This window comes from Carassius carassius, chromosome 27 (genome assembly GCF_963082965.1).
Source record: "Carassius carassius chromosome 27, fCarCar2.1, whole genome shotgun sequence".
Classification (NCBI taxonomy): Eukaryota; Metazoa; Chordata; class Actinopteri; order Cypriniformes; family Cyprinidae; genus Carassius; species Carassius carassius.
Window position 1 is genome coordinate 12564587 of NC_081781.1, and position 26014 is coordinate 12590600.

The following is a 26014-nucleotide window of genomic DNA, read 5'->3' on the forward strand; positions in this document are numbered from 1 at the left end:
TTATTTACTAACACATTAACTTGGTGTTGTGTACTGCATCTTCCCCATTCCCCTCCATTAACCCCGGCTCCACAGCCTGAGGCTGAGCAAGGTCGACGCACATCCCTGGAGAAATTCACTCGCAGTGTGGTGAGTGGCACCTGTTGTCTAGAAAAAAACGACCATCGCCAGTCTTTTTCTAGCTTAATTTCGAAATCAGGCTTTCTGGAAGGTAGTCAGACCAGAATAACATAGTATATTTATGTATAAATATATTATTTGTTATATTTGGAGTTTACTGATGAATATTATTAGTCGATTTCCAAGATCACAATTTTTAAATGGTACTCTTTAAAGTACTCAATTAATTCATTATAATTGTGTTTCAGGGCAAGTCTCTGACAAGTAAACGACTCACAGGCCTCATGCAGTCCTCCTGACGAGTTCTGCAGTTTGCAGTCTGTTGGGGTGGAAGGATTGTGGCCATGACGGGCCACGTGTATGGACAAACCCACCCGAACACCGCACAGCTACTGACTCTAGATGGCAGCATGCAATAAGTAAAAAAAAAAAAATCTCCAAATGGCAACAGTGTTGTCTATATCTCTTAAATCAGTGACTACAAAGACTGCATACATGAATGTCAGATATATCAGTACCATCTAGAGAACCATTTTATGTTTATTTGAAATCTACAACCAAACTGGAGCAAGGACGGGACTGTCTCCCTGGATTACTATTACAAAACATTCATTGTCAGATATGAAAACTATGTCCACGCTAAGCATTTCGATGAAGTGAGGATGTGTCTCAAATCTTCAGAGCATTCCAAAGGAGTGAAGAACTTGACAAGGGCTTTCAGTGACTGTGTTCCCTCAGTCAAGGTTTGCACAGAACTTTTTTTTTTTTTGGACAGTCACAGAATATGAAGAATGAAAGTGGAAATGAAGGGGTTTGGAAAAGCACATTATTATTCCTGCCATTTCGAAGAAACTAGAGTTATTTATTCTGTCTACAGGCCGTGTTATACTCACCTACTGTATTAGCACATGATACTTCTAACTGAGATGAGAAAATAATGAAGAGCGATTACTTTTAGACTCAGTTTTATTGAGGAAAAATAATAAAAAGGTAGTATTGTATTCCAGGATGATTCAGAGCACAGAATATTGCTTTTGCACAAAAATGGAGCCAGTGAGGAACGCAGGATCCTGGAGATGCGAGTCCAGCTTTGTCACCGTGTTTCCTGAACAGCTTTACAGCTAAATGTCCAAACAAATAACAAAATTAAATGATTTGGGAGCATTTATGGAGGCCTATTTTGTCACATAATCAGTATAAATCTAAACTGACCTTTCGCAAGGGGTTTGATTGACAGTCATAATTGTCCGAGAAACGAACCAGACGGGAGAGTAGATTATCGTCGGTGGACTTGAACCTGAAAAATGAGGTGTATTGACCTTTCCGCAGTTTAAACAAGATACCTTCTGATGTTCATTTATGATGATTTCATGCTATAACTAGTCGGTTTACATACCGCTTGAACTGAGGCACTAACTTACAGCGATCTCTCACGACTGCCCCAACATTTTTTGTTGAATTTCTTAAAAATTACAACGTTCATACCAAAACTTACCTGCACTGTCTTTTCTGTCAGCACGTTGTCAATTCCTTCTTTGCTCCGCGATTTATTGTCACTGTGTTGTAATTTTACTTTAACATGATGTGAGGCAAAAGAGCGCCATGTCTTGTCGGACAACAGTGACGAAAGAGGGCGGGTTTTGCGAATGGTCGATTATGACATAAATTGAAATGATGAGATTCAATTATGAAATTTCTGAGGGAAAAATCAATATTCCATAAATGATTAGATTAAAAAGTTTCTAAATCTATATAAAAAAGTTAAAATGATGAAACTGACAAAATAATATAATAATTGACAAAAACTATAAAAAATATTTTATAGTTATCTTTATCTTATAGTATCGCAAAATTATGCGATACTAAGTCTAATTGGCGTAAATCATAATTATTTAAAAAATCTCAACTTTTAGTGACATAATTATGACTGTGTCATAATTGTAATTTACCAAAACAATTTTTTTCTCTCGTGTGGCAGAAATGGGGTTCCATAAGCATCTGATATTACGGTATGTAAACTGTGTTTGTCTTTGCTTTAATATTGTAGTGTAGAATGTAAGTGCTTAATGTCGCTCTGTGTCGGTGTTGTGATTAGTATGATGATGATGATGATGATTTGCTCTGAACACAAACATATGGGGGTCACAGCCCTTCCCTTTAACATATCAACTGTAGACAGTGTTTTTGTGGGATTACTACCCATTAGAAAGGTGTTTCTTCATTGCAGGACACCCAGCTGCTTTCTGTAATTTTTAGCTTGCATCTTTTCCTGAAGCAGCATCACTGCCAGAGACACATAGACTTACGCTGCTTGAACACATGCATTCTCGCAGCTGTCTTTAGCCCACAAATTCAAACAGTCAACTGGCAAAGCAGAAATGTGTGTGCGACTGATATAGCATGTTTCCTTTACACATTTTCAGGTAGTTGATTTGTTGACTCATAACTGTACATTAGGTTGAAATAAAATGTATAGACTTTGGAGCAATCCTGGTTATGGAAGATGCCGTGTAGAATACTGAATGTGGAATATAACTTAGAGGCACAAGTGCCATATTCAGCACAAATCTATGCATGGAATATTTCTAAAGAGTTTTATTGCTTTTAGGCTTTTTTTTCATTGGTAAAGATGAAGATCCAGTAGGTCAATATAATGGAAAGGAGGACTGGAAGTCCTGAGACATTCAATAAACATTCAGTTTGGAGAGCTCTGGAATGCTTTTTCATTTTTCTCTGCATGGACAGAATTTTATGTCACACATTTGTAGCTCAAACTGTTTGTGATGGTTCATTAAACATCTATTAAATGTTGAACTTGGCAATACACATATAGCTTCAGTACATCTCAGAATTGTGCTTCAATAAGCTAGATTTGACTTCCATAAAGCCAGTGTGGTAGGATTTCATAATCTTACTGAACTGAGATGAGCACTGAATGACATGACAGAGGAAGGAGGTGTCTCTGCTCTACTGTGAATGTGTTGTAAAGTGCTGCTCTCTAGTGGTAAGCATGCCAGGAATCATGTGAAATCAGCATAGGCTCGGTATTACTTTTACTCATTTTTATTAAAAGTTACATTACAAAAAGGATAAAAAGAAAAGACAAGGAAAAAATAATAAAGAAAAACTAAGTACAAAACGATTCAACATTTGTGTTTGAACGCAGATGATTATATACAAGAAATGTAATTAACAGGCTGCAATTTTCTACATTTGTACTAGTTTAATTCATTTTGTAAGTTGGTATAATGGAGCTGTTTCTAGCTTAGCCCCAGGTTATAGTCTTTTTAAACTTGCTTTCAACCCTGGGCAGTGAAAAGTATTGCACTTTTACTTTAGAAGGGTATTAAGCAGTGGGTAATAAAGCCTTGAGCAAAAAATCTCCCCTTTCAAGGAGTAAAACAGCACCCGACCATTTTTTTTAAGTGCCCTTGGTTCAGGTAGTATTTTCCCATAGGATTTGTAGTTCTCATTAAAGAATTATTAACTATGAACTTTACTAACTTTGATTTGAAGCCAAAGGTACAAGACTGATCCCCTACAGCTTTAATGGGGATAAAAACTATAATCCCATGAAGCTTTGTGAACGAGTCAATCAAATTACAAAACAATGGAGAAATGTAAAACTAAATAAGGGGTCTTTTGGTGCATCTTGCTTTTGTGATTCTCTGGTTTTTCACCAGAAATTCCATATATATATATATATATATATATAAATCATATGGTATATACTCAATTTTTTTTTTAAGCAACGGATTGAGATTTTGATTGCTGCGCTCTATAACTGGTAGTTGTTTAGCAACAAATAACCAGTCATAACCCTGAATAGCGCTTGCATCCTTAAATATTCATGAGCTTTTTTACAGTCACAGAAATTTTACATTGTATTTCATGTCAAAATTTAAGGGAAAAATACAATGTTCCAACAGAAATGAATGGAAAATGCATTCATATCATTGCAGAAGAGATTTATTTATTCTGATGGTACACTGAGGAACGAGACAAGCTGATATTTAAATGAAGCACATGCTGTGTTCCTCCAATCAATATAGGCAAATATCCATAAAAGAACACTAACCCAGGGTTTACAAATGCACAGTCTAGTACAAAACATGAAAAAAGATACCTGAAGGTTTATATTTAGAATGGGTTAACAATTTTAAGTGTGAAAAGTCATAATGTATCAGCTGTGTTTGATGTTTTGTTTAAACATCATCAAACTAGTTTGAATTTGGAACCTTTAATTAACTTCTTAAGCTGAAAATCAAATGTAAATGTGATGTAGATGACCTTTAAAATAGATAAAAATGCATAGTTAAAATATTCAACAGATCGCGAGATCTGGACAGTGTTGATGAATTGGCTCTGAAAATAGAGCCTCTAATGTATTATACAGGTGAAGGAGGTGGGAATGACATGAGAGAATGTCCAGATGGAAATAGAAATGCTAATATATCACGAGCAAAGAAATACAAAATGGAGTGAACAGATGTTTCGCTCAGAGAGGTATGAAGGGCTCCAAACAGGCAGATGGATGGAACAATAGAAGGTTCTAGGACACAAAAACCTGGAATGTTCCTGGAGCATAACCAGATATGTCCGACACAATGTAAAGAAAGATTAAACAGTCTAATGCATTCACATTTAATACTTACAAAATGAAAAAAGCTGGAAAAAAGCTGGCTTGAAAAGACAAAACAAAGCATGCAAGTACTATCTTAGCACAAGGAAAAGCATTATATGATGGCTATCATGTAATTTAACAACCAACACGATTGTCTGCTAAATAATATATGTAAAAGAAGAAAAAAAAATAAAACACTCAACAACATTATTTTCCAGTCCTGAAGTCAACGCTAAGTCCTGCTTCAATACATGAAAAAACTATTTTTTGCCATTTAGTTTAAAGATTGCTTTCACAATAACTCTCAGATACTATGCTCTAAATGTCAACCTGAATGATGATCCCAATAAGAAAGATGAGCTACTAATCACATTTATCCTCTTTGCATCAAACAGTTTCTTGTTATGAGCCAAAAAAATTCTTTTTTAGGCTTAAAAACATCATAGACACATTGAAAACATGAATAAAGTGAATAGAAACCTGAAAAAATGATTTTGCTTTATACCACTGGTGTGTGTCTCTAAGTGTAAGTTTATGCTGCTTTTATTAAAGACTTAGAGAAGAAACAGCAGATAACTTGATTAAAATATTGGTAAAAAAAAACTTGAATTGCAGCTCAGGAGTGTATAAGAGGTTGATTATCACTTCATTCATTTGTAATATTATAGTCATTGTGCTTGTGTTGCTATTTAACTAAGTACTTTTTATAGAATACAAATCATGTTTCTAGGTAATCGGACAATCTGGACTCAAACCTGCCTTTGGATTTGTTAGTGAGCAGGATGTGAGGTAGACTACCGATTGCCTAGACTTGATGTTTGGAACACAGAGGTAGAGGAAGACTCCACTTCACACTACAGGAAGAGAACTACAGACTAAAACCAAGACAAACATCAATCCTGAGTCTGCTGTGCGAGCCTGTGTGTGTAACTGTGTAGAACCTTCTCACAATGCTTACGGCTCTCCGAAACCAGATGCCTTATCCTTCAGCAGATCAAGACACAGATGACAACTCCAACTTCCTGTGTACAAAACAGATACTAAGGTGACTCACATGTATAGCATCCGTATTTGTTTAATGTGTGACTGTTTATTAATCTATTTACATGCCATGTGGTGTATTGTAAATCAGTGTCATAATTGTATTACATTTTTTTCTTCATTAATGGGTCAGTAGAATTTCATGGGGTCAGTTACTTACTTTTTTTTAAAGAGGTCATGATCGGAGAAATCAAAATTCCTTGATCGTTTGACATATAAGAGGTCACTGTTCTATAAAAACATCTTAAGTCTTGTTAGCAAATCTATCAAAACGACCGCTTGTGGAATGTGCAACTTTATGACATAATAGTGTGGCTAAACACTATTTCTACATCACTGCCTGTTTAGCCCCGCCCACTGAATCTCACATGTAGGTAAATGACGAGAGCAGCAAACGTAGATCTACGCAGAAACTAAATGATAAACTTCATTTCATGAGTTTCGTTTTTAATGAAGTACAATACAGTGTCAGTAAGAGCTTGTTACTATTTAATTAAAACATTAAGACCTTAGCTTCCACTAAACCTAAAAGTAAAACAAAAAAAGTAAGGTAAATGACTAAATGATTCCTTTTTCCTTTCACATTAAAATATAATATTTGATTATATCATTATTATTGCATCTTAAACATTATTAGTGCATTCATTTTATTATAGGCCAGGCATTAAAAGCAACAATCCACACCAATCTGGCAGATTTAAGAATTAAAACAATGCAATTTATTAATGATTTTAATATGTATTATTTTATTAATTGCTGTGACGTGATCTTACCTTCGGGTGGTTGTGTCATGGGAGGCTTCAGGCAGTACATGTGGTATCCCCGATCACAGTCATCACAGAACAGAAGCTGATCCTATAAAATTAGAGGATGTCACCGAGCTGTGAGCTTACACACACTCAGCCATATGAGCAGGCTTGCTGAAACATGCATACTGGCAACACGCTGCGTCAATAATATCAAACAAGTAAATAGAGCTTTGAGAAATCTAGTTTGAGATGTCAAAGTATTTCTTTAAGCTCGCACACTATTTTATACATCCCCTAGGATTTAACACTCACATCGTTCTCGGAGGTGCCACACAGACTGCAGGATTTACACTCGATGCACTGCCACTGGTACGTCCGAACGGCCTGCATCATGTTGTCTGTGAACTGCAGACATGAAGGATGGCCTGGTGAAACAGAAAGATGAAAGAATAATCTGACAGAAAAAAAGAGAATCTAAACTCTTTTTCAGATGTACTTCACTATAATCAATTTAATTTAGAAAAACATAAATCAACAAAAAATGTCATAAGACTAATCAGTAGAAAGTTTCATAATGTAATTTATGTACTTTAAGGATTGATAAGGCAATGGATGGGGTGATAGAAAAACAGATAGACAAACAGATAGATAAATAGATAGATCTAATTAAAGGGATAGTTCACCAAAAAATGAACATTTTTTCATCATTTACTCATCCTCAAGTTGTTCCAAACCTTATGAGTTCATGTCTTCTATTGAGCACAAAAGAAAACCAAACAGTTGAGGGTAGCCATTGATTTCTACAGAAGTCAAAGGCTACCCTCAACCATTTTCAGCATTTCCAGCATTGTTCAGCAGAAGAAAGAATCTCATAGAGGTTTGGAACAACTTGAGGGTGAGTAAACAATGACAGATTTTCATTCCAGGTGAACTATCCCTTTAAATTATTAATGAAAGAAACATGACTTGAGAGAGAAAAAAAAATTACACACGATTTATGTGGAGGGAACAAACAACAGTTTCCCCTAAACACCTCCATCTTCTGTCCTGCCTTCCACACACAGAGAGAGGGTAAGCACAGGTTTGGAAAATGCCAGATGGTTCTGTAACCTTACATGTCTGTCTTTCTCTCTCTCTGTCTTTCTGTCTCTTAGGGAGGTGTCAGTTCCTCGGCCTGCTCATTTCCTCAATGAAACTGTGAGAGAGGCAGGCTCCTCTTGCTTGGATGACCAGTAAAGCATGTGCAGTTTTCCCAGTTGGGAAAGCATGTGGAGCCTTGGCTTGAAGTCAGATGTTATGTGAAGCTCTGTCCCTACAGGGAGTTTCATAAGAGTTGCTACCTCATTCATCTTCATGGCTCTGTCCCTGGTATTCACATGCGGAACTATGTTGAATATATTAAGCCACATTATGCCGACATTTAGACATACATCTTTTGTCTTGATTTTATTTCTTGGAAGTGTATGAAAACATGCCTGATTTAAAGGGATAGTTCACCAAAAATTACCACATAATTTACTCACCCTCAGGTTATATTTAAAAGTTTGGTGTGAACACAGCATAAGAGAAATGAACCAAGAGAAAACATTACCGTCTACAGCCACGAGAGGGCGCTCTATATGCTGCTCAGTGCTCCTGTAGTCTACACTGAAGACATAGAGCGCCCTCTCGCGGCTGTAGACGGTAATGTTTTCTATTGGTTCTTGGTTCTAAATGAATGCGACTTACAGTCCAGTGTGACTTATATATGTTTTTTTCCTCATCATGACGTATTTTTGGACTGATGCGACTTATACTCAGGTGTGACTTATAGTCCAAAAAATGCGGTAAATACCTAGGGTGGTTTGAGGGTGAGTAAATGAGGTAATTTTAATTTTTGGGTGAACTATCCGTTTAAGATGTTGATCTTGATGCATTTTTTATGTGCAATAATTTGATCAAGTTCTGTTAGTTGCATTGAAATTATACTGTTAGTTGCATTGAAATTATAGACTACAATGGCCCCCAAAATTATTTTGAACCAAAGCCATACTTAAACATGTATGACTGTCTAGTGTAATGCATTAAGAAAATATAAAGCCAAGTGTTATTTAAATAAAATATGGGCCTTTTTTAAAGCTAAACATTTCACAATATTCACAAATTTGCTAGGTTTCAAATTATAAAACAACATATTACTCAAAATAAGACATTTATAACAATGTTCATGTGAATTTGAGGGGGACTGACTTCATAAATGCAGTAGAATGACCTTGAACCAGTTAAAAACGGCTCATAAAATTGGTTTGTTCTGAGATCTGGTTTAGCATCATTTATTTGCAGACTTGGAGTGATATTTTAGTGTCGTTTAGACATTTTTAAGTGTGACTTAAGTGTACAAATACTATTCGAGGTCACTTGTCCCCCGTTTTCCTTCCCTGAAACAAAATTAACTCAAAGAGTAATTCATAAAATTTAAAATGTTTAATGTTTTTCAGTTACAAAATCCAGTGAAAGACTTGCAGGCTGACATTTGGGGTAACAGGACTCAGCAGCGGCCACAGCCTGGATGACAGGTTGCATGAAGTGTGTTCTGTGTGTTTGTGGTTTGTGCCACAGTTCTTCATGACACAGAAGCAGTTACAAGCATCATCTCTAGCCATGTTGCCCTTTGGCTTAGTATTAAATTAACTAAAATTCGAATGTTAAACATTGAAACATTTCCTCAAGGTTTAGACATCAAAACACTGGGAGAAATATCATCAGGAACTGTTATAGAACAACGGGTTTAGCCTGCAACAGTTTGCGGGCCTATATACATTATACAATATCTTAATAAATGATACTATCGTTTTCAAAAAAATGAACGCCCTGAAATAGAGACAAGATTGAAAGCATTAATATGGAACAGTTTCAATTCAAAGGTGATACATGAGTTCACATAACAATAAATAGAAGAGCTTTAAAGAGCAAATATAGCTAATTTTGTTCATACAAAATGGATACACTGAAATATCCCCATATTAACTGGGTCCCTGTGGCTTATGTGTATTGTGCCTTTTATTGCATGTATTCTGTTTTCTAGTTCACATTTACTGCATTCTCCTATTGAACGTAGGAAGATTATGTGCTTGAAATCCAGTGTATTATTATTATTTGCATTAGACATACACAGTCAGACAAATCCTTAGAGCTGGATCTGTTAACAGAGGTGAATGGTCCAGATTTTATTTGCAAAACAAAGCCTTCATGAGAATCATTGCACATATGCTACAGTTGTACCCCTTCTTGTACCTGTCGTTTAAGGAGAGTTTCCTGAATAGTAAAGGGAAGTTACTCCAAAAATGCGAGTCCTTTTTCTTCTTCTTACTCAACAAAACTAGGGAGAGGCCAAGTTTTATGTATCCTCCAGCAAACATGGGATTTCAAATTTCATTGTCATTTTTCGTTCTTGTAGCTGTCCTGAGAAAGGAGGAGAGGTGGACATTGAAATGCCAACTGGCTCTTACCTCTGCAAACTGTCCTCCCTTCCCTCTGGATCCAATCAGGGCCTGGCCTCAGCCCATTCTCTGCCTTCTCGTGATCCCTTGCTTTGCAAACATTGTATTTATCCAGAGGTAGGAAGAAAAAATAAACCCCTCTTCACTATCCGACCTACTGACACATGTTGAGTATTTTCTCCTCCTTGAGGTTTGAAATTCTTTCATTTCTATTTCTAAAGTAAATTTCCACACAGTAGGCATTTTATCTTACATGGCGAAATGTAATCCACACATCCCTGCAATTTTCCATGACGGAAAACAAACAGTCCAGAAGTAATGGCTCTTCCGATAAATAGCACCTCTCAGTATACAGAAGTGTGAAGCAATAAAAACAACATTCCTTAATTTATAAAAGGCTGCAAATTGTCCTTTGAAAGCAATTCCTGACGTTAACATTGTGTCTGGAGTTGTGAATCCGTTACGCATGCTGCTGCAAAACAACAGGAAAAAAAGGAAGAAAAAAAAAAACAGGCAGCAGACACATGCCAAAAGTTTCTCTGATGCTGTTTTCTTGAGCTCTCTCCTTTGTCTATCTGTACTGAGGTGAGCCTGTGCTGTCGTCAGACAGAAGCCCGTCCAGGTCGTCCTCCTCAAAGCCGTGAAAGGTGGATGCCTCGCTTTCTGACGTGTCGCCGAACATGTCCAGAAGTCCGCCCGTCCTCCTCTTCGTCCTGGTCCCACCGACGCGATCAGCTGACATGCATGACGGACATATCAGCATCACAGTGGAAACACACACAAGTAACACTGCAGTCAGCTAGGACTCACACTCCTCTGAGCTTTGGACAACTTGCAGTCTCTGCTGTTACTCATACATTAAGGGATTACGGCTTGCATGTCTGATTGCCTGAACATGTGCTTATCTCATTGGGTGTAGTTTAAAGTTGCAGCACATTAACAGCTGTAAGTGAATCATGAAAAGGGATCGATCACGCTAAATGAAAAGTCTGTCATTATTTACTCACTGATTGATGGAACACAAAGTCTTACAGGTTTTGAGTTGAATAAATAATGACGGGATTTTCATTTTTTGTGTGAACTATCCCTGAAAACATTTTCTTTTCTTTCTTTTTTCTTTTTACTGAAGAATACATCATTTGGTCTCTCCCTGTTCTTGTTACACCATTCGATTATGAGAAGGCAATGGATTACACAGCCAAGAAAGAAAAACAGAAAGAATGGAAGCATATGAGCAAAATAAATATGAGAATATTTTGCGCACATGAACTGAGATAACTGATAATGCCCTAAACAGTTAAGAGTTTTAGGGTTTCTAGGATCATTTGCTAGCAAAAGCACTTGTGTAAAAAAAAAAAAAAATGCAAAACACAAGCACAAAAGGCCATGTCACATATAAATGCTCATTCTCAACACTGCAGGATTTGGCTCACATGTCTGACACAAACACAATACACATTCTAAATGCAAGCATGGGAATTTTTTTTTTTAAAGACCAATGCATTGGTTGGGTAATTACAAAGAGCAAATGTTTTCAGGTCTGCCACCTTGAAAGCGTTTCGCATCTAAGCGATCTAAATTAAATGTAAGATGCTTCTCGACCTTGTTGTCTTGGCATCAGCCATGAAAAAAAGGCAGGACTTAACAGTTTCTTCTGTTTCAATCGAATCCCATGACACTTCCACAGCAGTTTCACAGAACTGCACCTGCTTTCCCTTCCAAATCTAATTAGAATGAACTGTGATCTAGCCTTGGTCAAAACAGTCAGAGCACAAAATGAATATCAACTTATTACGTAGGCCTATATGTCTTTTGTATGATAGCAAAATCTTCTGGACCTTGTAACAGTAAAACTCCACTTTTTATATTAGATAAAAACAATAACAAAAAATTACAAATATATTTCCATTATTAATTAAACAAAAAAAATATATAAATATATTTACTATTTTTTTATATTATATTATTCATTAATTTTATTTTCACTATGGTATCTTTTGTTGCGCAAAAGATGTTTAAGTAAAAAAAAAAATTATATATATATATATAATTTTCTCATTGCACATGTTGGGTAAACCCCAAAAATTATGCAGTCATTCTGTTACTTTCATATTGTGGTATTTGTGCTACCTTCCTGATTACAATTTTAGTAATGAATAAGTAATTTATACTGAGATTCATTTTTAAAATGACCGAGCTATCTCTCCTCAAGCTCCTTTTAATCAGCATGTTTGTAAACACTGCAAGAATTCATGAATAAACACCAAGACTGCAACAGATAAACAACTGCATGGAAACGCAAATGCTAATCTGCCCAACTCTGAACTACTGTGCTGGGTTCCAGGACACAGATTAAGTCTAGTCTGGGTTTAAATCGCTGCTAATGGCAACTCTCCATTAAAAAGTCTTTCTAGTAGAATTAATCAGTGTCTGGGAAATAATTTGTATATGACACCATTATGCCAAGCCAAACCCAAATCACAACAACTCAAAGAAAACTCTATATAAAATAAACAAACATGCTCTAGCAAAAAACACAAAAAGATGGGATATGCACAAATAAGCTGATGAAATGTGCTATTGATGCATGACATGATAAAGCATTAAATGGGATCTTTTGGTGGATACATATTATTACATACATATTTATTTGATGAACTAAAACTTTTTCAGATCAACTTAAAAAAAATTACATTTCTAGGATATGTTAATGTATATAATATTGTGGTGTTTTACTGTTGTAAAATTTTCCACATTTAATTCTCTTAAAAGCAAGAATAATGTATGTGTATAATGCTCATTCATTTCTGCTTCTTTTAAATAGAAGACTAACATGTCTTTAACCTACTACATCAAAAAATACAGATACTGTAATCTGGCCCATTTTAGAGCACCACAGACTCTTACATTGATTACAGAGAGAGAGAGAAATCTCTGGAATATTTTAACTGACTACATCTGGCAATTTATTAAAAAAAAATTATTTCTTTTTATAATTTGCAACCAGATTATTATTGGCTATGCCAGTAAACATCTCCCTCAGAGTGTAATTGAAACAAGATGGAGGTGAAACTACCCTTCTTGATCTAACATGGGCAGATACTGTAACTGTGAGTAATAGAGAACACAGTGATGTGAAGGGACTCACCAGAGCGGCCGCAGTCTGAACAGGAAACCAACTCCTCAGCATGGCCTGTCTTCCTGTTAGAGCCTGAGTCTCCCAGACAGAAGTCACAGTAGTCATTAGGGATGATCGTGCCATCAGGCCCTTTCTGTGCTGTAAAAATAGTACAAATTAAAAAGGGGGAGAGAACATAGAAGAACAGTGACCTACTCCAAACCCTAGATAACTAAGAAGGTATTACTTTTATTATTTTAGACATCCTAAAATTGTAACATAATGCACACTGTAGTATTAAAGAATACAAATAGAAGCATTTGTGTTTGCTATGTATTTATTTGCTTATTGAATACTAAATAATATCAATTAGAATATAATTAGAATATTTATATTGAAAATGTTGAGGCAGTTCACTAATGTTTGGAATAGAGCAAATGCTACTAAATATAGTTATGCTAAAATTCACTCTTGGATGTTAACTATAGAAATAATTTGTTACAATTATTTTACAATGTTTAAAGTCACTATGTAGCATCAGTAGCAAAATATTATTTCTTCATATTGTAACATACAACTGAGTGAAATGGATTACAGAAAAAGAACACAATTCAGTCAATTGGTTGTTGATTGAATGAAGGAAGATCTGAAAAGGGACAGAGTTTAAGCGGCTTAAACTATGTCTGGTAAACCCCACCAGAAAAAAGTCTGCCATTTTATTATAATATATATATATATATATATATATATACACACTGTATATTTTTGGTCACAACTTATTTTAAGGTCCAATTCTCATTATTAACAAACCATTAATTATGACTTTTGCCTCAGTAAACTCCTAATTTGCTCCTTATTTAAAAGTTAGTAAGGTAATTAGTAAGGTAGTTGTTAAGTTTAGGTATAACCACTTATTTTACAATTTAAATGAATTTAACTTACGTTTGTGATTCTCGTGGTGGACAGGAGGAGATTGGGGGATTTCAGTTTCTCGTTCTTCCTCACCTTCCTCTTCAGCAAGGTGAGTATGGGTGTAATGGTAGCTTAGTCCAGGGCGGTTTTTGTAACGCTTCCCGCAAACTATGATAAAGAACATTAGTCATGATGAAATCCATTTTACTGGCAAAAACTTCTTATTTAGTCTCAAATAAGTTGTTCTAATAATCAAGCTGGGATGCTAACACACATCTAAGGAATTCACCAAGCAGCTAGCTGTGGAGTCAAAGCGCTATCACAAAATCTAGGTTGCATGTTCTCAGCCAGTGAGAGAGACATGCGGGGTGTAAGAAGAGTGTTTCAGGCACAGTATTAGCACTGCAACCCCACAGTGTGTCTTGCACCTTCATGAACACGTACAGGTCCTGCTAGGCATAGTAGCAAGTGCTCTGCACTGACAGTACCTGTAAATTAATTAGGAATTCACAAAGTGTAATTGGTAATGTGACCACCTCAGAGCAAAATTATGAATATTACTTGAATATTATATATTAAATAACACCTCTGTTGAATGCAGTCAGAATCCAATAGTGACACTGTATGTCTTGGGTGAAATTAAGTAGCTTTCAATTTGGTCAAATGCTATCCAACTGTGATCCGATCACTGAAAACACATGTTAATGCTGGTTGGCATATTAGATTACAGATATGGGATATAACACATAACTACATAACAGTGTTGGATACAGTTTACAAATTAATTGCTTTTATTGAACATGTTGGTTTTGGTGGTCATATTATTTAAAGCTCAGCACAGAAAAGATTGGTTTCTCTCTAAAGGTGGATACAGTAAACATGTCAAGCATCTGTGGGTTGCAGACTGCAATACCAGCAAGGTAAGCACAATAGTTTCACAGTTAGAAATTCTCTCACTACAAATCTATAAAAAAAATATGGACAAACCAAGGTAAGCATGTGTACAGGATTTGAAGAAGATCACAACTAGGACATTTTTCTTTAAATTTTTAAAAACAATAATTAGTAACTGTCAGGTCTCCATGATAAAATAGGACTCAAATACAGAAAAGTAGAGGAAAGACAGATTTATTTCTCACAGGGCAAAATCAAAAGAATAGAACAATCACAAAAACAGCAAACTAGATCTTGGGGACTCCAGAGCTGGTCGACAAAGTAATGCAGACCACATGGGCGCTGGAAGCTGTCCCAGACCCAGCGTTCGAAACAGGACAGGCAACCAGAGAGAGAGCGAGGCAACGGGTGGCTGTCTCTCCTCACTAGGTGTCCTGGGGTACAGTGAAACAAGGGAAGTGCTTGAATAAAAGCACTGATAAAAATGTGAAAGGGGGGAGTGAATGACAGGCTTGATCTTGCACACGCGGAAAACCATGTGGATATTTTTAAACAGGGGGGGGTTAACTTGAGTTGCACCGACACCGGACTGTTTGCGTGGATGGAACAATGGTGTCATATTCTTGGGAGGGGAATAATGGTGGTTGGTAGCCTAAACAGCACTGGAAGGAAGACAACCCTGTAGATGAGACCGGGAAGGAGTTATGAGCGTACTCAACCATGGTTAATCTGGAATTCAAAGATGATGGTTCACTCCAGGGTTGCAAGCTAGTTTGGATGAGTGGCCCCACCGTAGGACGCTAGTTCGGACTGACTGGGGCACAAACAACAGGCCCTCTGGACACCCCGGGGGAATAGTAGCATCGCATAGCAACATGCACACCTTGGACTCCACCCCCAGGTGACCGCCATAGGCAGAATGGCCACAGGGTGGGTGGGACTAGCCTAAGCCTCAAAGATCTGCGACAGTGCATCTGGTTTACCATTCTTGGACCCCGGGTGGTAAGAGTGGTGAACTTAAATTGATTGAAAAACAATGCCCAATGAGCCTGCCAAAAATTTAGTCTATTAGCGGTGCGGATGTATTCAAGGTTCTTGTGGTCAGTCCAAAAGATAAGTGGAACCCCTGCGCCCTATTACCAGTGACGCCACTCCTCCAGTGCCAGCTTGACAACAAGTAACTCCTTACTCCTGATGTCGTAATTCTGTTCCGGTGTGGTTAAGTGATGAGAAAAGAAGGAACAGGAATGTATTCTCTTGTCCAAAGGTGATCTTTGACCCACCTCTGATGCATCCACCTCCACAATGATCTGACGAGATGGGTCAGGGGTAGTCAAAATCGGAGCAGAAATGGAGCGACGCTTTAAATTTTAAAAAACAGTCTGAGCCTGCGAAGTCCAACAGTAAAGCTTCCTAGTGGAGGTGAGATCAGTCAGAGGAAGAGCGACCTGGCTAAAGTTCCAAATGAATCGCCTGTAAAAATTGGCAAACCACAGAAATCGCTGGACCGCTTTACGACAATCTGGGGTGGGCCAATCAGCAATTGTTTTACCTTAACGGGATCCATTCAGATACTCTCACGAGAGAGGATAAATCCCAGGAATGTAACCAACAGTGTGTGAAACTCTCACTTCTCTACCCTGGCAAATAAACAATTCTCAAGTAGCCGTTGGAGCACTCGTCGACGTGTTGGTCGGGATCAGGATATCGTCGAGGTAAACAAAATCGATCAAATCATCAAGGTTAGAGGGCAGTTCGAGAGAATAGATCTCGTCCTTGATGTATTCGGCCAGACCGTGGAGAAAATGGTCCTGGAGCGCCTTAGCATTCGAGCCACAGGATGCGGGGAGAATACGTAACTCTATAGGCTCAATCGGTGTCAGGAGAAGGCGTTACAACTCAAGCAGCGGGAGGGTTAGATTGCAGCTGATCAAGCTGCCCCAGCAGCTAGTTGAGCTGGATAGAGCCAACAAAAGAAGAGCTCCCTGCTTCACAACTGCTCTGCGCAACTCCGTCTCCTCTACTGTGTCCATGATGTGTTGAGTAGTTTCTGTCATGTCCCCAGGATAACAGAGGACTCAAATGCAGAGAATTAGGTGAAAAATGGAAAAATGGTTTTGAAGGCAAAACCAAAACAATAGAACAATCATAAAAAAACAGAGAACTAGTCCTTGGGTACTCCAGAGCCGGCCAGCAGAGTAATGCAGACCTCACAGGCTGTGGAAGCTGTCCCAGACCAAGTGGTCACACAGGACAGGCAACCAGAGAGAGAGCGAGGCAACGGGTGGCTGTCTCTCCTCACTAGGAGTCCTGAGGTTCAGTGAAACAAGGGAAGTGCTTGAATAAAAGCATTGATAAAAGCGTGAACACACCAAACAATCTACTTACGAGGAAGGACAAGAAAGCAGAGGTTATAAAGGAATGGGGGAATGATTGACAGGTGAGGGAGAAACAGCTTGTGATCTGTGCACCCCTGCCGTAAGATCAGTGCTGATTGCCCAGGTCACAAGCTGCCAAAAGTGATGGGACAACACAGACAGCAGGGGGAGCCAATGAGGCACCCTGAACCATGACAGTAACTAAACTTATTTAGATTTAATGTCATAAGGACTTTTAATACATTTTCAAAATATTTTATACATTACCTTAAAGACAACATGAAATTTATTTTAATTTTAGAGAAAAAAGGTGAGCCTTTCCAATCAAATTTCAGTGGGATAAGGTAAGTCCCGCCTCACATTTTGTCTTGATGATCATTTATTTCACTCTAAAGTAAACTGTATTACAGTTAAAAGCTTTTATATGCTGTTTTTCATTGCTATATTATGCTTAAAGGAGCACAAAGTATCCAACCGTAGTGGGCTTAACTGTATTAAATGTCTACTTGTAGTGTGCTTCAAATCTAAAAAGTTTTTAAACACTGTGCTTGTAGATAATAAAATATTAATATAATAAAAGGCCACTTAAGTGTACTTAAAGAGGCTACGCCTTCATGACTGTTTCTTAACACACTTAAAAAGAGCATTTTGTAATTTTCAAATAAAATTAACTTTTAAATAAATTTTAAATCTCTGTTTTATAATTTTTGTTGTGCTCTAAAAAATACACTTATTTTTATGTGGTGACGAACATACTAAAGAAGGGCTGTCAAAATGGAATTTTGTACTTAAAAATTCTCAAAATTCAAATTATATTTGAATTTAAAATACATAATTTGAGTTAGGGTGAAGAAAAGCTTTAGGGTTCTCTCCTGAGGCCAGAAGAGGGCACATCGAGCAAAATATTACTAATGCACATTTATTCAAAGTATAAGAAAACATGACTGAAAAAAGTGCACAATATTTAAAATAATGTTTATATATAATGAATTAATTAAGTTGCTTAAAAAACTATTAACAAAACAGCATCACATATGCAGGCATAGTTTAATACAAAGGGCGGAAATCCAATTACACAGAGTAATTTTTTTCTTTTAAAAACATGAGATGCAGTGGGATAGGGAAAAAACCCACCATTAAGTCTCGAGGTTTGTTTTTAAAAAGTTGAACTTACATTAATTTTACATGGCTTTCTAAACATGTGGCTCTCTTGTGCAAGACGCGAGTGCAACGGTGATAGATGTCCCTCTAGAAAATGTGTGAAATATGCATTCTGTGTGAACGACTTGGTTTCAGTTTTGATGTAAACAATATCTTCTCCACATTGATGTTCTCTTTTTCTGCAATATGTTGAATGAACAATGCAGCAGCGCTGCAACAGATGTTATTTTGTAAAGACTGCTGAATCATATAGATGGACACTGGGATTATTAAAGCAGAACATATAGTATGGAAAAGGAAAGCAACTACATGCATTTCATTTCAGCAAACTGCACATCCAGAGTCAATCATTCCAGCAAGGCAGCAGATTTTACCTAGAACAAGACCTGCAATCTAGATGCGTCAATGAAAAGGCTACTTGTTCTAGCTTTGCTATTTTAGCAGCAGTGTTGTTAGCCATGCATGATAGCTTTGGCCAAGCAGCGTGAAATATTAGCAGCAGCTACAGAGAAAATACTGAACCATATTATTTATGTTAATAATCCCTCCCCGACATGAGCATTAAGTGTTTAAACTTGTCATTAGCATAGCCCACATGTCCGAGCAAGAGGAAGATGGCAACATGGCTGAATACCTGAGTCAGCAGTTTTTGAGTTATGCTTTTGTTTGTATCTGTCTGAAACAGAGGAGACACAAAGCAAAAGAGGAGACAGAAAAAAAAATACAGGAAGTAAGTTACATTCAAAGAGGCCTCTGGAACCCAAAGTAGCTCTAGTATCTCCTCGGGTAGTCACATGCTTTTGATATTATAACAGCCCACCATGCCAAGATGAGAAACAAAGACAGGTACCATATGAAAAAAATGAAAGATATCTTTTAGGACCCAAAGTAGCACAGTCAACAACAGTATATTCAAAATAGATTAAATACCATGATAAAAACAGAGGTCAGAGACAATAAACATTAATTATTTTATTTGATAGCTGTATGAAATGAATCATTAATACTACTATTATAAACCTACTAATTTATACTAATATTCAGTGGGGTCCAAAAATCTGAGACCTCTACGGTCTCTGTCTACTTTTATATAACATTTTTATAACTTAATTAAAAATATTTAAATACAAAAAACATTATCTGCATTTCAGTTATTTTGAGTGAAAAAAGGTAAAGAATGTCAGAAATGTGTAACTGTAAATATTTCTAATAAATTTTTTTCGTTTTTAATTTCCTCTGAATTAAAAAACTTTTTATTTTTTTATAAGTAAAATGAAAATACTGGATTATCTAAGTCGCCTCAGACTTTTGGACACAAATAAATAATGCCAAATTAGGTTACAAATGATTTTTTTTCCTAAATATTGTTTTTGTTTCCCTGCAGTTCAAATATATACAAAATGATATATCTATTTCAAGTTGCTTAGACTTTATGGCACAAAGGTTGCATATGAAAGCAATGAAATTGACACTTACTGTCACACACGTAGGGTTTATCCTGATCGTCGTTGGCCACTGCTTCTGTTCGCCTGCGCCCAGAGCCTCGACCCTGATCAACAAATAACAGACATTATATAATCACTTTCTTTTTGTTTAGATAATTTCTCAATTATCTTTTCTTAGTCTCTGCACACACCATAAGTCAGAGAGATCATGTTTTATTCCCCTCTCCCGTGTCAGTCCGCCCTATCTCAAGTTGTCTCTTTTTCTTGCATTCACTTAACTTTTTTCCTTCACACCATCCACAGACTTTGATGAGTCATGCTCATCACTCACCCTGCCTTTGTTTCGATGCTTCCTCTTTGGTGTGTCCACTTCAAAATCTTCATCATCATGGAAACCATCCCCATTTTCATCTGCCTCAAGCACCCTCTGCAGAGAATGAAGAAAGTTGGGGTAAGCGATTAGATGACTAAGATCAATGTCTCTCTTGCTTGAGTGATATTGTGAAAATATAAAGTAATGTGAAGTGCATTGTGTAGAAAGCATGCTGCAGTTTGTATTTTGTTGAGTCTAGTGGTCCTTGCCCTAATAATGCAGTAGGAAGCAAACAGCTTGCGGCTGGGGTGGATGAGGTCTCAGATGATGGATTGGGCGTCACAGTGACAGTGAATGGTGGATATTGTTGATTGATGGTAGATTGCATGCTCTGTGCCATCACTTTAAAACTTTCCAAAGCATCTCTGTTGGGTTTAGTAGTATTTTTGAACCATACAGTGATGCAGCTAGTAAAGAAGCTTTGTAGAGTGCTAGAAGTTTGAGAAGTACGGTTACCCCATGCAAGTTTTATTATATATTTTTACATTAGATGTCAAGTGGAACTCCAACCAAAACCAAAATGATTATTTATCAAACAAAAGTAACTGAAATATCAAGCATTAAAGGCACCCAACAAAAAAAATTAGGTCATTAATTACACACCATCAAGTCGTTCCTAAATCAATAACGTACTCTGTTACTAACGTAACCTCGGTTCCCTGAGATGAGGGAACGAGTACTGCGTAAGCTAGCTTACGCTATGGGAAAAGGTCCCCTTTTCTCGAGAATATGAAGCCAAAAATTATCCTTAATTTTTAAATAATGTAAAACGCAGTGCTGCAGCACAGCAGACCCAAGCGAAGCGGCTCGCGCGCTTATTGGCTGTGCTGCGGCAACTGCAGCAACCTATGGTGAGGCGGCGGAGAGTAACGAACCAATGGGGGCGCTTCGCGCCCATTGGACGTCAGAGCGCGCCAAAATAGGCATGGCTGGAACTATATAAGCCACCGCTTCACCATAGGGATCAGGTTTTAAATCGACTGAAGCGATCACCCGGTCCGAGCACATAGCACGGCAGGTTACGCAGTACTCGTTCCCTCATCTCAGGGAACCGAGGTTACGTTAGTAACCGAGTACGTTCCCTTTCGAGAGTACTCTCGTACTGCGTAAGCTAGCTAACACAATGTAAAACGCCGTGCGTGCTCGGGAACTTCGACCTGTCACAGCCCAAGGCGAGAGCTCGGGGCTTTATAGCAGGAGAAATCCCAATCCCAACAGCCAACCTTAGTGAGCTTTATATAGGGAACGAAAAAAGGGGGACGTGATAAGGCTTAGCACGTCTATATAGAAAGTACCCTGGCCTGCAGGGCAGGGACTTGCAGATTATAGAATCTAATAAATGTGGACGGAGAGGCCCAGCCTGCCGCCGCACAGATATCATCCAGTGGTATCCCGCAGGACCACGCCCATGACGAGGCCATACCTCGGGTGGAATGGGCTCTGATGCCGAACGGGCAGTGAAGGCCCTTAGATTTGTAAGCCAGCGAGATAGTGTCTACTATCCATCGCGATAGGCTTTGCTTCGTGGTGGCGAGACCTCGGGTGCGCCCACCAAAGCATATGAAGAGCTGGTCCGACCTCCTGAATAAGGCGGAGCGCGCAATATAGGTTTTAAGAGCCCTGACGGGGCAGATGAAGCTCGCGTTGCTTTCGTCGCTTTGCGAGGAAAGGGCTGACAGCGAGATGACCTGCGCTCTGAACGGTGTTGAGAGCACCTTGGGGACATAGCCGTGTCTTGGTCTGAGAATGACTCTGGAGTCATTAGGCCCAAACTCGAGACAGTCAGCGCTTACAGATAGCGCATGTAAATCCCCCACTCGCTTGACTGAGGCCAGAGTCAGTAGAAAAGCGGTTTTGAACGAAAGAAGCTTCATATCGACAGACTGAAGCGGTTCAAAAGGGGGGCCCTTTAAGGCCTCTAGGACCGTGGACAGGTCCCAGGAAGGGATTGAAGGGGGTCGGGGAGGGTTCATCCGACGAGCTCCCTTAAGGAAACGAATGACCAGTTCGTTTTTTCCCAGTGATAGGCCGGCCACCGGAGCATGAGAAGCTGCAATGGCTGCCACATACACTTTGAGCATAGACGGGGATCTGCCCGCATCTAAACGCTCCTGTAGGAAGGAGAGTATCTACGACACGTCACATAAGTGAGGGTCTAGGTTCCGTGTCCCGCACCAGGTGGAGAACACTGACCATTTCTGCGCGTATAGGCGCCTGGTTGAGGGCGCTCTGGCTTCCGTAATGGTCTTTAACACTCCCTCAGGGAGGTTCCCGGGTACCCGTTGAGGGGCCATACATGAAGGGCCCAAAGTTCGGGGTGGGGATGCCAGAGCGCGCCCTTCAGCTGCGTGAGGAGATCTTTCCGCAGCGGTATTGGCCATGGGGCTGTACTGGACAGCTGCATCAGCTCGGAGAACCAAAGTTGGGTCGTCCAGAGTGGGGCTACTAGCAGCATAGCACATCTGCTCTTCCTGACCCGATCGATGACCTGCGGCAGCATCGCGACCGGTGGGAAGGCATAAAGCGGGCGTCTGGGCCAATCGAGGGCCAGCGCGTCCCTGCTCTTTGAAAAATATATTGGGCAATGAGCGTTGTCTTCTGAGGCGAAGAGGTCGACCTCTGCCCTGCCGAAGATGCTCCACATCAACTGAACCATCTGTGGGTGAAGAGACCACTCCCCAGGGGGAACATTCGCCCTGGAAAGCATGTCCGGGCCCCGGTTCAGGATGCCAGGTACATGCGCTGCCTTTAGCGAGCGCAGATTGCAATGTGCCCATGTCAGAAGACGCTCGGTCAGGGTGTGCAAGGTTTCTGACCTGACACCACCCTGGCGATTTATGTAGGCCACCACTGACATGCTGTCTGATCTGACCAGAACGTGATGGCCCTTTAAAAATGGGAGGAAAGCTTTCAGGGATAGTTCGACCGCTATCATCTCCAGACAGTTTATGTGTAACAGTCGCTCCGGGCTCGACCAGAGGCCGGAGGCAGACCTGCCCTCGTACAGGGCGCCCCAACCGAGGTTGGATGCATCTGTCGAGACTACTTTCCATTTCGAGACAGCGCCCGTGCTTACGCCTAACTGATACCAGTTGGCTATTTTCCAAGGGGCCAGAGCTGCGATGCAGCCGTGGGTCACCCTGATGCGCGCGCGGCCGGAAATCCAGGCGCGCGCTGGAACACGGTCTCTCAGCCAGCGCTGTAGTGGGCGCATGCGCAGCAGGCCCAGTTTGAGAACCGCAGAGGCTGATGCCATCAGACCTAGCATTTCCTGAAATCGTTTGAGCGGGTAAAGAGACCCGGCTTTGAACGACACGGCTAAATGCTGAATAGTGAGAGCGCGCTGTGACGTCAGACGCGCTGTACATGTCACAGAGTCTATGTCTATCCCCAAAAAGGAAATCCTCTGGCTGGGAGACAGAGCGCTCTTGACAGTGTTGATCGTGAGACCCAGGCATTCTAAATGGCTGAGGATCCAGGATCTGTGTGTCGTCAGTAGTTCCTCGGAATGGGCTAAAACTAGCCAGTCGTCGAGGTAGTTCAATACTCGCACTCCCCGCATTCTCAGGGGTGCGAGAGCGGCATCCATGCACCGCGTAAACGTACGGGGCGCTACGGAGAGGCCGAATGGAAGAACCATGTACTGATAAGTCTGCCCCTCGAAGGCGAATCTCAAGAATGGCCTGTGATGGGGTGCTATTTGAATGTGAAAGTAAGCGTCTTTCAGATCCACTGAGAAAAAACAATCCCTCGGGCGAATTTGCGCGAGTATTTGTTTGGTAGTTAACATTTTGAACGATCGCGTCATAAGTGCTTTGTTCAAACATCTGAGATCTAGGATGGGTCTGAGACCGCCATCCTTTTTTGGTACGAGGAAGTAGCGGCTGTAAAAGCCTGACTCGCGCTGCGCAAGGGGGACAGTTTCTATCGCCCCTTTTGCAAGAAGGTTTATCAGTTCGGCGCGAAGGACGTGTGTCATTTCGCTTTTCACTTTCGTTTCGACCACGGCGCGAAAGCGCGGCGGTCTGCGAGCGAACTGGAGCGAGTAACCTCGTTTTATTATATTCAAAACCCAATCTGATATGCCGGGGATGGCCTGCCATGCAGCGGCTCGTGCGGCTATGGGTTGAATGTGCTTCGGGCACTGGCCGCCTGTTATGAGGGGACCAGTAGCTCGAGTATGCTGTGCTTGTGACACTGTGGTGACAGCGCTTATTTGTAGGGTTGCGCACTGAGAAGTGGGCACGCGCGCTACATTTAGAGCACCTCCGGCGCGAGCGGGAAGGTGGGCATGAAAGGAGACCCGAGTGAGTCTTTGTGACACTTGGGGGAGTGTGTATACATGTAGGGGTGCGTACTGTGTAGTGGGCACACTGCCTACATAGAAAAAGCTCTTTTTGTGCTTTATTGAGGTCGCCGTGAAAACGGCGTTTGTGTGCAGGCGTGCGTGCATTGTAACAGGCTCGTTTACTGCAGTATAGACATCTCCAACCGCCTTTAGTGAGGGGATTGGAGGAAGCATGTGAGGTTTCTTGTGTGGTGGTCCGGCCGCAGCGGGACTTAACCACGGTCTTTTCAGCCCGAAGGTCAGGAGGGCTTCGGAGGCTCGGGGTTCAGCACAATCCTGGGCCGAGGTCCCCGTCTCTCTGGCGGTTTGCGGCTCGTAGAGCGAGAGCGGTGCTGGGTTTTGGTCGCTGGGCGAGACTGTAAGTCTGGCTGCGATGGCTTCGAGGTCTGAGGGGGCGGCGCATTTCTACGGCGTCCTGCAGCAGAGCTAGAGCGTTTCGGCAGGAAGTGTCTCATTGCCTGCGACGTTTTCTGAGCCTCAGTGAAGCGTTCAGCGAAACCCTTAACCGACTGGCCAAAGAGGCCGGAAGGCGAGATAGGAGAGTCGAGAAAGGCGGATTTGTCGGCGTCTTTCATCTCCGTGAGCGTGTGCCAGAGGTGTCGCTCTAAAACAGCGAGGCTTGCCATGCTTCGGCCGATCGCTTGTTCTGTGGTCTTTGTCGCACGCAGGGCTAGATCAGTAGCGCTGCGGAGATCTTTAAAATCATAGGTATCTGGGGCAGACTCGTCCAGGTTACGGAGAAGTCTGGCCTGAAAAACCTGCAGCACAGCCATGGTGTGTAGAGCCGAAGCGGCTTGACCAGCGGAGGTGTAAGCTCGGCCAGCGAGAGCTGAGGTGGTGCGGCACGGCTTGGATGGATGCACAGGCTTCGACCGCCATCCAGCGGCTGAGGGCGGGCAGAGGTGTGCAGCAATAGCCTCCTCGAGAGGGGGGAGGCTCTCGTAACCGTGGTCTCGGGCGCCGTCGACAGAGGAGAGCGCTGACGAGACAGAAGTCTTCAAGCGTGCGGAGAATGGGGCTTTCCACGACTTCGTGAGTTCATTGTGAACTTCCGGGAAGAAGGGGGCGTTTCTTTGCGGAGGGGCCGAAGGGCGCCCCTGCAGGAACCATTCATCCAGCCTGCTTTTAGCGGGCTCGTCTGGAGGAGACCAGTCGAGCTGAAGGTCGCTGACAGCCCTTGTAAGCACGCGAGTAAGCTCCGCGTCGATATCGGCGCGTTGTCCGGTGCAGCTGGGTGCTGTAGAGGGGGGGGGGGTCCGCAATGGAGCCCGACCATTCCTCACTACTGGACGCGGCGAGAGAAAGGCTGTCGTGTCTGTCCTCTTCCGCCTCAGGCGCTCCGAAGGAGAAGGGGGCGCTGGTGAGCAGGGAC

The 26014-nt window shown here is 40.6% G+C and overlaps 2 protein-coding genes across 8 annotated transcripts in view; one reads left to right on the top strand and one right to left on the bottom strand.

Annotated features, from left to right (window-relative positions):
• Nucleotides 1–1311, top strand: part of LOC132106761 (regulator of G-protein signaling 6-like) — a 57241-nt gene extending 55930 nt beyond the window's left edge. Inside the window, exons 17-18 of one of the 2 annotated variants that reach the window (XM_059512740.1) lie at nucleotides 76–129; nucleotides 369–1311. In XM_059512740.1, coding sequence (XP_059368723.1) covers nucleotides 76–129; nucleotides 369–419 — 105 coding nt within the window. In that variant the 3' untranslated portion in view covers nucleotides 420–1311. The remainder of the gene's footprint in view (nucleotides 1–75; nucleotides 130–368) is intronic. The other variant, XM_059512741.1, reaches the window with a different exon arrangement.
• The window catches only part of LOC132106763 (zinc finger protein DPF3), a 217038-nt gene that overhangs the window by 161764 nt on the left and 29260 nt on the right, over nucleotides 1–26014 (bottom strand). The window contains exons 5-12 of one of the 6 annotated variants that reach the window (XR_009424195.1): nucleotides 20253–20348; nucleotides 19953–20025; nucleotides 19111–19152; nucleotides 14074–14211; nucleotides 13162–13290; nucleotides 6847–6959; nucleotides 6559–6640; nucleotides 5570–5766 (exon numbers count right to left, since the gene is read on the bottom strand). Coding sequence is in view for 4 of the 6 variants with exons in the window: in XM_059512742.1 (XP_059368725.1) it covers nucleotides 5699–5766; nucleotides 6559–6640; nucleotides 6847–6959; nucleotides 13162–13290; nucleotides 14074–14211; nucleotides 19111–19152; nucleotides 19953–20025; nucleotides 20253–20348 (741 nt within the window). In the remaining 2 variants the exon portion in view is untranslated. Of the gene's footprint in view, nucleotides 1–4071; nucleotides 5767–6558; nucleotides 6641–6846; nucleotides 6960–8978; nucleotides 10749–13161; nucleotides 13291–14073; nucleotides 14212–19110; nucleotides 19153–19952; nucleotides 20026–20252; nucleotides 20349–26014 lie in introns of those variants that run through there. The other 5 variants (XM_059512742.1, XM_059512743.1, XR_009424196.1 and 2 more) reach the window with 5 other exon arrangements.